General features: G+C 37.5%; 1 protein-coding gene across 1 annotated transcript; it reads left to right on the top strand.

The window, feature by feature from the left end:
• The first annotated feature begins 2,061 nt into the window (after positions 1 to 2,061).
• LOC104237415 (tetraspanin-2-like) lies at positions 2,062 to 3,929 on the top strand. The gene is made up of 2 exons (XM_009791569.2): positions 2,062 to 2,643; positions 3,434 to 3,929. The coding sequence occupies exons 1-2, from the start codon at positions 2,215 to 2,217 to the stop codon at positions 3,830 to 3,832; spliced, it is 828 nt and encodes a 275-aa protein (XP_009789871.1). The 5' UTR covers positions 2,062 to 2,214; the 3' UTR covers positions 3,833 to 3,929.
• Positions 3,930 to 13,719: the final 9,790 nt, after the last annotated feature.

Below are 13,719 nucleotides of genomic sequence, written 5' to 3'. Positions count from 1 at the left end.
TTGGGCCTGAGGCTGTAGTTTATGCTTTATGTATGTTTGGGCTTGAGGTCGTAGTTTATGTTTTATGCATGTTTGGGCCTGAGGCCGTAGTTTATGCTTTATGCATTTTTGGGCCTGAGGCCATAGTTATGTATACATATACTTGGGCCTGAGGTCGTAGCTTGTTCACATATATATTGGGCTCGAGGCCGTAGCTTATTCAGTTAAACAGGTTGTTCATCATTTAGAAGAGGGATTATTCATATCCTTACTTCCTTTGTTCAATTCAGGGGCCTGAGGTCGTAGCTTGTTCACATATATATTGGGCCCGAGGCCGTACCTTATTCATATAAACATGTTGTTCATCATTCAGAAGAGGGAGTATTCATATCCTTACTTCCTTTGTTCAATTCAGTTATCAGTTATCATTTCAGTTATCAGTTATAATTTCAGTTACCAGTTATCAGTTTAGTTATCAGTTATCAGTTATTAGTTATCAATTACATTTCAGTTTCAGTTTCATTAGTTATCGTTTCAGTTATCAATTATCAATTCTCAATTATCAGCTTAGTTTCAGTTTCAACATTTATAATTATTTCTTTCAGTTGCTTTACATGCCAGTGCAATTCAAATGTACTGACATCCCTTTTGCCCGGGGCCTGCATCTCACGATGCAGGTAATGAGGTTGATGTTCGGAGCGGTAGGATTCTCATACCAGCTATTTGGTGATCCTGAGTTCTTTCGGGGCATTATCATTACCTTACAGTCTTCAGTATTTTCAGACAGTCAGTGTTTTCAGTACTTCATTAGAGGCTTCATAGACGAGCGTAACAGTTAGACATTCAGTATGTTATGATATCACATGTTGATTCAGCTAGCCAGTTGGTTCGCTCGATCACATGAGTTAGGCACTGAGTGCCGTGTTACGTCCAGGCCCAGGTTCGAGGCTCAACAAATATTACCCATAGCATCACGAACTTAAATATATAATTTATTCCTACTTCTATACCCAATTTTATGTCCACACTTTCTACTAAATTTCATATTAAAATCCATATACAATCCATGTATTTTACTCACAATGAGTAGGAATCACTTACCTCATGATAACAACAACAACAATATACCCAGTATAATCCCATATAGTGGAGTTTGGGGAGGGTAGTGTGTACTGAGACCTTACCCATATTTTGTAGTTGTCATGTCATGCCTAATTACCTCACCCCAACTCTTTTTTGGCCTACATCTACCTCTCCCAAGACCATCCAATGTCAACCCTCACACCTCCTTATCGGGGCGTATGTGTTTCTCCTCCTCCTCACATGTCTAAACCATCTAAGCCTTGTTTTCCGCATTTTGTCCTCAATAGGGGCCACACCCACTTGTCCTGAATAACTTCATTCCTAATCTTATTTAACATAGTATACTCGTACATCTATCTCAACATCCTCATCTCTGTTACCTTCATCTTCTACACATGGGAGCTCTTGACTTGACAACACTTAGCCTCATACAGCATAATCGGTCTAACCACCGCTCTAAGAAAAATAGCTTTAAAGTTTTGGTAGGTCATTTCGTCAACTACCCGACTAACAGGTGGAGGCGAAGGGAAAAAGACAATTTGGTGCATTAAGCTAATTTTGGAGAAAGGGTTGGTCAATTTATTGCACGCAATTTTATATTGCCTTTCTAGAAGAAACGTTGCTTCAATTTTTACAAGATTATTATGAGATGCCCAACAAAAAGCGGACCTAAATAATTATAAATTTAAGGCACATGTATAATTATAAATTTAAGGCGCATATATTTACTTTTATCAGATGCAATGCATTTCTCCATTCCAATTATTTTCACATAAATTTTCCCAATCCATATATTAATAACTGGGTGATATGTTAAGCAAAAGAAATTAAACACATTTTATGATTGGTTCAGCACCTTCAATGTATGTTGATTAGGACAATAAAAAAATAGAGAGAGAAGTTCAGCACTGCACATTTTTAGGTCCTCCTAAGTCCTAATTCATAATGTTAACATATTACTTAAAAAGCAACCATATTTAGTAAATCAAAACCAATTTTCTTATGTACGTGTTTGTGCTATCTATCTCTGAACCTAGACCACAAATGACAAAAAGAAAATGAGGTTAATTGGTAAGGACCTTTACCACGTTAAGCAAACAGAAAATATTCCAAAATGAGAAAGTTTACTCCATCTGATATTCTTTTATCAGGATGGATCTTGGAAAATATGGCTACATTATCATGCTCATTCTCAATTTATTTGGAATTATCATATCAATTCCCATTATCGTTATCCCCCTCGTAACAGTTGATAAATTTTGTCGTGAAACTTCAATGACAATGTTTTTAATTGCTGGAATCATGATATTAACATGGTCATTTGCAGGTCTCATAAGTTCATTATGCTGTTGGAAAATTGGTTTCCAGGAATTTATTTATATGAGGTCACAGGTTTTTATCCTATTTATAGTCGTTCTTTTGGGAACAATGGCGTGGTGGCAATCTAGAACAGATTCTCGTTTGTACACATATTATGATTGGGAAACTTTTAAGAATTGTATGGTGAAGAAACAAGTTTGTCAAAGAAATTTAAGAAATGGATTGGAGAGATTGTCTCCATTTGCTTCACATTCCCTTCAGGTATTATTTGTTTTTAAGCTTTTGTGCTATACAAAATTCGCATGCATTTACACCGGTATGATTTCTTCTGTTGTGATATCCATCATATATAGAATCAATCACCATTTATATATATGCGATGGATCATTTTCATATCCTACACGGGCATATCAAAACGAGCCAAGTTAATACATGGATCATAATCAAACCTGTCCAAAATTTGCTTGGATCGATATAAATTTGTTAAAATGGTCAAAAAGTGGGTCATAATTAAATCCAAACCTATCCAATATGATGAAATATCTACTCTTTTTTCTTTTCTTGTTTTCCTCTTTGACATAATTCTATAAAATTAACATAATTCTCAATCTCCAAATTTCCATAATACCCGAATTCTTCGAGATTGATAAAAAATTTCGATGTCAAAAATTGATTTTTCTATACGCTTTAGTTTATCTTGGATGTTGACCCATCAAGGTACATTGTTTAGATCCATTTTGACCCGATATTTTCCCGGGTCATTTCAACTTCAATTCATTGGATTAAGTCAATAGACGAGTCATGACCCAACCCCTTTAAACTTGGACGAATTGAGGTGGTTACAAATGAATGTGTCAATTTTGCCGCCTCTAATTGCGATCGACCGTGTACGTAGAAAATAAGTAGGCCGGCGTTGAGCACGATTTCATTCAACTACTATGATATTTTACACTAAGACACATTCATCAATTTCATATCTTCGTCTCCACTTTTCATTTGTCATTCATGTATAGCTTTTTTGTATATTAATCATATAATTTTCTTGTTTTAGGATGCTTGTTGCAAGTACCCGCAGATATGTGATGATAGAAATATGTCCAACAAGGAGAGCAAAAACCAACATGGCCCTTTAACTTGGATGGAAATATACGATGGTCTCCCAGCCACTGACAATAATCAACAAGGTGAAAAACAAAACAAGTCTAATAATGAAACTGATGGAGATTGTGGTAAATGGAGTAGTGATTCCAATAAGCTTTGTTTCGATTGCAATGCGTGTAAAAAAGGATATTTGGACAAGCAAGATCAGAATTGGGTTGCTGCATTATCGATTAGTGTTGTTAACAGTGTTGTCCTCCTTTCATTTTCTTGTTACTTTTATAGTAAGAATTTTGGGGAGCCTAATCGGGGAAATACCAAAAGCAGCAAAGTCCATCCTGCTGATGTATAGGATATGTAACAAAGTAAAGATATTCTTACTATGTATCATATTTATGTACGTACGCGTCTTCGGAGAATAGCATGGTGACAAGATAACTTGTTTCTTTTGTGTAGTTGTTTGTAACTTTGTTTCTGTGCGAATTTAAGACCGTAACAGGAACTAGATTTGCGTACCTGTTAACGTATTGACACAGCAGATTAGTAGAAGAGTTCTATCAATAAAGTTACCCCAAGTCCTCTTTGAATCACTAGGAACAAAGTATATTCCACAAACTAAATGCCCTTTTACTATGTGTATATTTGGAGACGAAAGAAGAAGAGAAGTTCCTTTGAAGGAGGAGGAGTACGTTACTTCTTGGGCAGATAAAGAGAGGAGCAATTTTCAAATCTTCGTCACATTTTATACGTTAATTACCCCACTATTAATAGTGGTTGTGTTGGTTTAAACTGCTAGGGTAACTTCCCTTTTAACCTTTCAATCTTATCCCTTTTTTTAATGTTTGGGTCAGTTCACATGGGCGGCCTACGACCCAAACCCAAATAACCAACATCTCCCACTTCGTTCATGATGGACTGAACAAAAAACAGTACCATGTTAATTACACATATAGTTCATACAAATAAATAGTTTGTGCAGCCTGTATGCATCATCAAGAGCTATAACTATTAAGGTTGTACAACAATTCCATGTAAAAATTCAATCACATACGAAAATGATTCATTACCAACATGAGGATCTTATTACTCATAATACCCCAAAAAATCATTTGCTACTGTAGTATCTAGTTATCCGATCCTTCAACCTCGAATGAGGTGAAGTCGAGTTCTTGTTTAACTTTGTATAACAATTAACTCAATACCATCCTAGTAAGTGTCATAGTCGATTTGTGAGTACAAGTTAAATTACTAATTTTAGTTGTCTTCTCTTTCGACTTGAATCTATCCATTCTAGATCAAATGCTTTCCTAGATATGTATTGCATCACTAGATCATTCATGACTATTAGTAACACCCTACAATGGCAACACTGAATGATACATCAAGAGACAATAAAAGGTCAAAGGTTATTCTAAAGAAAAGTCAATATTAGTTTTCAAGGTCTCACACAATGAAGAAGAAGGGATCCTGTCACGACTCAAAATCTCGCCTTAGGCGTAGTAATGGAACCTAGTCTCTAAGACTAGGTAAGACGATTTCTTACAACGATTAAACCAATTAAACATGATATTTTTAAAATAAAGTTTAATGTAAATACCGAAATAAATGTGACACAAGTCTACGCAGCAACAATCACAATAATTCTCCCAAGACTAGGTAGTACATAGTCACGAAATCTAGATGAATACATAGTAATATCTCAAAACGAGGTACAATACTGTTCGGATAACGAATTAACACTACAATCAAAAGGAAAAGGACTCCAAGGGACTGCGACGATCAAGAAGCTCTACCTTGAATCCTCGCGATCAAGAAGCTAACTCAGCCGGAGTTTGTTATCTCCAATAACTGGATCTGCACAAAAATGTACAGAAGAATAGTATGAGTACATCACGGTTGGTACCCAGTAAGTATCAAGACTAACCTCGATGGAGAAGTAACAAAATACAAGTCAAGACACCTACTAGTCATAAAACCTGTGCAGTATATAAGTATAAAGCTAATAACGGAAACAAGAATTAGTAATTGGAGACAAGGAAATAAACATGTAATATAAACAATGAAGTAATCAGAACATCATAAAAATGCCCGTGAAACCAATTAAGGAAAACAAATAATAACTGGATAATCAAATCGTTCTAACACAAGTTTCACCAAAACATTACTCCAAGATACCTCATCTCATAAACACAAGTCACGAGTCCTAAATCACAAGTTATATGCTCACGGCACGTTGTACCCACAATATTAATCACAATCACACAGATAACTCATGTGACAATATCTCAATCCGCTCGGCATGGTCAGAGGCGCTCAATATCACAATGGAAGCAGATAATATAAGGATACATGGTTATGATCAATGAATTTCAAGTTTCATACTCTTGAACACGTGTAAACGACATGCTACGTTGTATGCTTATGCGAGTATACTATTACAGTCCAAGTCAACAAGTTATATCAAAGACATTGAGTAGCTCATTAGAAGCAACACAACAAGTCATGTATGGTACATGACATACACAAGGAATATCATACCATCACACGAATATCATCAACATTACGCCTCCAGGCCATCACATATCATCCCTGACATAGCCCCATTTATCTCTCCGTATTGACAACATCATAATAGCCACACTTATTGCGCCGCCCAGACATTTAACACAATAGCCTCTCGTATCACTCCGCATAATAGCCATCGGTATCGCTATGCTCAGACAACAACACAATAGCTACTCGTATCACTTTGCCCTAACAATATATCAATAGACATCTGTATCACTCCGCACAATCAACAACAGTGAGATGCCACCCTTATGCTCCGCACAACAGCAATCAATCCATACAGCAAAACATATGTTCTAATATCACAACAACACGATATATCAACTCGTACCACAAGTGCCCATAGGCCACAACCTTTTCACAATAACAATACCAGTATCACCACAACACATAGCCCGCGGCTCAACCACGATGTGTACATAAATCTCAATAACAAAAAAATGGGGGAAATAACTCAACAATGAACAATATACCATTAAACAACAACTTCAACGAAACAAGTTAATGGCTTTCAATAACTTCAACTTCAATTAATTGTTTAAGAATAGACTCAATAATGAAGGTATTTTCATGATATTGCAATTTCAAATCCTATTGAGTGACATAAGCTAACAATGAAAGAGATGGTCATGAAATATCAACTATGTCTAAATGCATGAGAATAACCCAACAACGAATGAATATCATGTAACAACAATTTCAATTATGAATAACTCAATAATAAAGGAGGTCACATTACAATAAGAGAGGTAACAACTTCAAATAAAGCACATAAGAGTAAACTCGAAGTGTAAAAGACATGACATGCGCTAACAACTTCAAATAAATACATGAAAGAAACCTAAGAGTCTAAAAGGTCAATTTCCACATATAAGCCCGAGTACGCTCTTGTCACCTTGCATACACATCTTTCACATAATTCAAATAATACAATCAACCAAAATTTTTAGGGGTAGTTTCCCACATAAAGTTACGCAAGATACTTACCTCAAAGAAGCTAAATTAATACTCTTAATAGACCTTCCCATGTGAAACAACCTTCGGACTGCTTGAATCTAGCCAAAATAACTTAATATAATAAATAAAAGCCATAGAAAATAATTTCGGATGATAAAGCTTCGATAATTAATAAAAATCAAAAAAAATCCACCCAAAAAGTCAACCCCCGGCACATGCCTCGAAACCTGACAAAATTCAAAAGCTTCGAACATCCATTCCAATATGAGTTCAACCATACCAACATTATCCAATTCTGACCTCAAATCGGCCTTCAAATCATCATTTTATATTTCAGAAGGTTTTTACAAAAATCCCCAATTTCCTCCTATTGAAATCACTAATTAAATGATAAAAACAAAGGCAGAATCATGAAATGTAAATATATCCGAGTCAAGAATACTTACACCAATCCAAATGGTGAAAATCCCCTCCAAAATCTCCCATTACCAAGCTCTATAACTCAAGATGTGATAAAAATAATCAAACCCTCGATATATAACATCTTTTGCCCAACACTTTTGCTTTTGCGGACCCTCAGTCGCATCTGCGAAACCGCATTTGCAAAATATCATCGCAGACGAGAAAACAACTAAAATCATAAATGTCTGCTCATGCGTCCAAGACACCACATCTGCGGTGTCACTTCTGTGAACAGTGAAGCGCACCTGTGCGGCCGGTTTTGCGACAAAACGTCTATATCTGCGGAAACTTCCTACCCAGCTTACTACCGGACCTGCACGTATCAACTCGCACCCGCGGAGCCACATCTGTGGGAATGGCATTGCAGATGTTCAACAACTCAGCTCCGAGTCAAGTTGCTTATGTGCCCTCTCGTCCGCACCTGCGGTGACCACATCTGCGCCCAGTGGTCCGCACCTGCGACCACACCAGATCCCTACCGAGACCAGCTTCAACCCACATGATCCAAATTATCTGAAACCCGTCTGAAACACACCCGATGCCCCTAAGTACCCATCCAATCACACCAACCAATATCAAAACATAACGCAAACCTAATCGAGGCCTCAAATTACACCAAATAACAACGAAACTGTGAATCGCAACTTTTACAACTCGCGCCGAATTATATCAAATCATCCCGGAATGGCCTTAAATTTTGCAAGTAAATCCCAAATTATGCAATGGAGCTATAACAACTCCTAAAATCACAATCCAAGCCCGATATCAACAAATTCAACTCCCAGTGAAACCTCCCAACCTTCCAAATCTTCAACTTTCCAAGTTTCGCCAAAAAGCATCAAATCAAGCTACGAACCTCTAAATCCAAATCCGTACATATGCCTAAGTCCAAAGTCACCATACTAAGCTATTGGAATCATAAAAACACCATTCCAGAGTCGTCTACACAAAAGTCAAACTCCGGTCAACTCTTACCACTTAAACTTGTAAAATAAGAATCATTCTTCCAAATCAATCCCGAATCGCCCGAAAACCAAAACTGATCATTCAGTCCTTAACTAACCAACTTGTGATGTTTGATATTTTAAAGCCCAGTCAAGTTTTTTCATGTTTTTGGCACAACCTTCTTTATTCGAGCGAATTAAGACTCGTTAGTATGATGATCCACACTTGTTGATTCTTAGAGAGACAGTACTACGAGGTTATTCCAAGGAGGTGACTATCAGATATGATGGTGTTTTGTGACTCCAATATTGCTTATGTGTTCCTAATGTTGATGGCATGAGAGAGTCGATTCTAGAAGAGGCAATAGTTCGCGTTATACCATTCATCCAGGTGCCACGAATATGTATCGTGACCTGGGGTAGCATTACTGGTGGGGGAGGATAAAGAAGTAATAGTTGAGGATGTGTTGAGATGCTTGAATTTCCAATAGGTTAAGTACGAGCACTAGAGGTCAGGTGGCTTACTTCAGTAGATAGTTATACTGGAGTGAAAATAGGAGCGCATCACTATGGATTTTATGGTTGGTTTGCCTCGGATGTTGAGGAAATTTGATGCCGTTTGTGTCATTGCCAATAGACTGACCAATTCTACAGACTTTATTTCAGTAAAGACTACATATAATTCATATATGTTGGCCCAGATTTATATCTAGGAGATCGTCTGGTTGCATGGTGTGCCTCTTTACATTATTTTAGATTGAGGCACTCAACTCACTTTCATTTCCAGTGAGCAGTACGGAGTGAGTTGGGTACCCGGGTGGAGCTTAGCATGGCCTTTCATTTGTAGAGCAATGGGTAGTCGGACCAGACAGTTTATATTCTAGAAGAGATGCTCAAAGCATGTGTGATTGACTTTAGAGGGCAGTGGGATCGATTTTTATTGTTGGACCAGTTTGTTCATAACAATAGCTATCATTCCAGCATCAAAATGGCTCCATTTGAAGCCTTGTGTAGTCGACAATGTTGTTCCCCCATCACTTGAATTAAGCCCAATGAGACTAGGTTATATGGTACTGATTTAGTAAAGGTTTCCTAGGATAAGGTAAAGTTGATTCGGGAGCGGATTTGCATAGCACAATCCAAGCATAAGAGTTACGTGGATCAGAAAGCATGTGATTTGTCATTTATGGTGGGCAATAAGGTACTTTTGAATGTCTGCCCGCTGAAAGGTATCATGAGGTTCGAAAGGAGAGACAAGGTGAGCCCGACGTTCATCGGTCTATTCGAGGTTTTGGAGCGAGTTGGTGAGGTTGCATACAGGCTTGCTTTGCCTCCTAGTATCGGGAGTTCATCTGGTATTACATATTTCTATGCTCAGGAGGTACCACGCCGACATGTCCCATGTGTTGGATTATAGCACAATTCAGATGGATGAGAGCTTGGGTTATGAGGAGGAGCCAATTGTCATTGTTTTCAGGAAGGTTTGCAAGTTGAGGTCTAAGGAGATTTCAGCTGTGAAGGTTCAGTGGAGGGGTCAGTCGGTCAAGGAGGCGATTTAGGAGGCCGAGGATGACATACAGAGCAGATATTCACACTTATTTAGCACTTCAGGTATGATTCTAAACGCGTTCGAGGATGAACGTTTGTTTAAGAGGTGGAGAATGTAATAACCTGACCGGTCATTTTTCTTTTTAGATCCTCGTTTCCCTATTTAAGACTTCTCATACATGCTTTTCATGTTTTATAACTTGCGGGGATGGTTCGGTTTGAATTTGGAACACTTAGTTCTATAATAGTGTCCTAAGGTGGCCAAGTTTGACTTGAGTCAATACATTGAGTAAATGACCCCAGAATCGAGATTTGAAGATTCCTATAGGTTCGTATGGTGATTTTGGACTTGGGCGTATGTTTGTATAGAGTTTCGGGTGGATTGGGAGCGTTTCGGTGCTTACTATCAGAAGTTGGCATTTTGAAGGTTTTAGAGTTTTCTAAGTTTGACTTGAAGTTGACTTTGGTGTTATCGGAATTCATTTGGCATTCCGAGACTGGGAATAGGCTTGTTTTATTATATCGAACTTGTGTGTGAAATTTGATATCATTCTGAGTTGTCTAAGTATGATTCGTTGCGTTCGGAGTTAGTTGGAAGTAGTTTGAAGTTTAGAAGTTGATTAATTTAGTTTTGAGGTGTGATTCTTGATTTTGATGTTATTTTATGTATCATGGGACTTTGAGTAGATCTGGATTATATTTATGGACTTGTTGCTATATTTCAACGGGGTCCCGGGTAGCTCAGGTGAGTCTTGGTCCACCTGGAGCAAGATTGAAGTTGGCACATTTTGTTGATGTCTGGTGTGAATTGTGATCGTGGAGGAAGTCATGCAATCGCGGAGGGCTGTATGCGGCAGAAGAGTATTTGTTCTACGCAATCACTGAGTGGGAATCGTGATCGCGAAGGGTGTCCTGCAGTGATTCGTGTTCCTATGGTTAAGGTCGCGAACACGAAGAATTACTATCGAGCGACAGGGGAGGCAGTTTGTCTAGGAAATCACGTGGAGGCTTCCGCGATCGTGGACGAGGAAATTTCTGGGTGGCTGCAGTGTAGCCTATGTGTTCGCGGTCAGGAGCTCGCATTTGCGGTGGGTCTAGTCTAATAAGCCTTTATGTTCGCGAGGGCCTTTGTCGCGTTCGGGAAGGGGAAGTCAGGGTCAGAAGCATGATTGTGCTTCGCGATCGCGATGCTTGATCCACGGTCATGAAGGGTAACACTTGGACATAATGCAAGTTTTAATACGATACTTAGGCTCATTTCACCGTATTTTCTCTTGGCTTGAGTGATTTGGGAGCTTTTTCAAGGGTATTTTTCATCAAGTATTATAAGGTAAGTGATTTCTACCTATTGTGAGTTTAATACAAGGTTTAGGTATGGATTTTAATATGGAAATTAGTAAAAATTTGGGATTTTGTTGAAAAAAACCCTAAAATTTGGTAAAAAGGAGATTTGACCACAAAATTGATTATGGAATTGAGTATAAGTTATATATTTGAGTTTGTAACGCCATGGGTAACATATATCTTCGAAATTTTTTGGAATCCGGGCACGTGAGCCCTGGATTTACTTTTGTTGACTTTTCGAAATGGCTTGGAAATTGAATCTAATAGTTGAATTATGTCTTTTTGAGCATATATTGTTTGGTTTGTACGTCCTTTGACTAGTTTCGAGTTTCCAGCATCGATTTGAGGTGATTAGTGAGATGTGGGGGGCGAGTAGTGGACTTAAAAGCAATAAAAGTCTCTTAACTCATCTTATAAGAGGGAATTAACCCCCGTAGGTATTTTATGTGCTACGTGACATAGGTGTTACTTACGTTCGAGGTGACGAGCGTCCGTGCATAAGCTAGATTTATATTTATATCCGGATGGACTTAGACCAACATCGTGCCTTAATTGTACTACCTGAATTAAACTTGTTTGTTGATTAATTGGAATTTAACTGAGATTTAGATTAAAACTTATGTTTTGGACGAGCCTCTTTACTTTGAATTTTTATGGGTTATTGATTGTCGATAATAATTATATTTTCTCTTGCATTCCTATCCTCATGTTGTATTTATATGATTGGTAGTTTCGTGTCTTCTTGACCTGCACATATGTTCGCGGGTGGAAAAGCTTCTCTATTCCTATGGATCATGTTGTACGCCTCAATAGTGCTATGAAAAAGTATTATGGGTCGGGCCGTATGACCTCGACAGTATTATGAGATGTATCCATGGATTGGGTTGTATGATCTCTGCAGTATACACTATTATTATGGATTGGTGTTGATACCCAATTTTTCCCTATGTATTTCTTTTACATGCAAATACTTTCAAATATCATATACATATATATATAAGTATGCCCAAGTGTTTTAGTATTTTTCTAATTTTTTAAAATATTTTTAAATTGATTTATTGCTCAATAATTATTCTCAAAATTATCACTTTGGTGAATAACTTATTTTATTCTCATATTTATACCAAAATATAGGTAGGTCACTTTTCATATATTTTTACAAATTAATTTGGTATTTTGAAAGCTAAATTGCATATAATTGCAATTTTAGCCTGCTTTAAGATTTAATAGCATTTTATAATTATGAAACTGGTTCCAATATTTTTTAATTAATATTTATATACTATTAACGGATCCAGTGCTTTTAATTTGCTTTCAAAATCATTTTTTACTATTTTTATAAAATAAAAAGGGAAAACTAGCTATTTAAATTTTTGGCCTCAGTTTGTTTCAATTGTAGCCCCATTACATTTCGATTTTAGCCTAAAATTGACCCAATTTCAAACTCAAATTTGGACCAGCCCAATTACCACTCTAACTCGACCCAGCACCTATTCAACTGACCCAGCCCATAACCCTTTTTAATCTCGGTCGTTGATCATTTAGATCAACGGCCACCGTTGCTTCTTACCGTTTTTAATCCAAACGAACCTAAACCCTACCTCATTCTTTCAGAGACGCCGCCTTTAAATCCCTTCTTTATCTCAACTCACCTCAAACCCTAGTTGTCGCCTCTCATTGAAACCCTAATCCATGGCTTCACAGGCTCATCGGAGGCCTATACCAGCCTCTCATGGCTTCTACGTGCTCGTTTCTGAGGTCCTATGACCAGATCTTGAAAGGCTTCAACCAAGCCTTTGCTTGATGACTGTTCTCCGGTCGTCTTCAACCTTTGTCCGGCCAGCCATGGCTATCCGAGTTCGAGCTTCGACTCTCCTGCTTAGATCGATGATTTTCAAAGCCTTCCTCATCACCTGGGTTTCTTACGAAACCCTAATCTCTAAGGTTCCTCCGATTTTATTTCAGATCTGCTTCGGATCTATGGGTGTTTTGAACTTGCTAAGCATTTTTTCTTGAAGTTTCTTTAATTTTGCTTTCAAAACTCTTTATTCTTCAACTAGGGTTTCATGTTAAGTTATTTCGAATCTATTCTCTGATTCTCAACATGTTTTGCTGTGTTTTGCTTGTGTTGTTTTTCTATTTGAGTTAGCATGTTGAAAACCCTAATTTTTGGAATTTTGTTTGAGTTTCTTAGTCTGTTTATTTGTATTAGTTTGATTTACCTTGTTTACACATGATTAGCGTTGAAAACCCTAATTTTTGGGGTTTATTTGAGATTCTGAATTTGCTTGTTTGTTTCACTTGTTTATCGCCTCTAAACTCGACTAATTTTCGAAAACCCTAGTTCTTTGGGGCCTATTCGAGTCCCTTGAGTTTATTCGTGCAATTCGACTGTTTGAAGTTGCTCAGCCTGATT

The sequence above is a fragment of the Nicotiana sylvestris genome, chromosome 10 (genome assembly GCF_000393655.2).
Source record: "Nicotiana sylvestris chromosome 10, ASM39365v2, whole genome shotgun sequence".
Taxonomy (NCBI): domain Eukaryota; kingdom Viridiplantae; phylum Streptophyta; class Magnoliopsida; order Solanales; family Solanaceae; genus Nicotiana; species Nicotiana sylvestris.
The sequence above is the reverse complement of the archived record's forward strand: the minus strand, read 5'-3'. Positions and strand labels throughout refer to the sequence as shown.

Bases quoted from the DNA above. Each gene is read 5' to 3' on its own strand.
- LOC104237415 (XM_009791569.2), top strand. From the start codon at position 2,215: ATGGATCTTGGAAAATATGGCTACATTATCATGCTCATTCTCAATTTA. The intron at 2,644-3,433 runs GTATTATTTGTT...TTCTTGTTTTAG, and splicing joins TTGCTTCACATTCCCTTCAG to GATGCTTGTTGCAAGTACCC.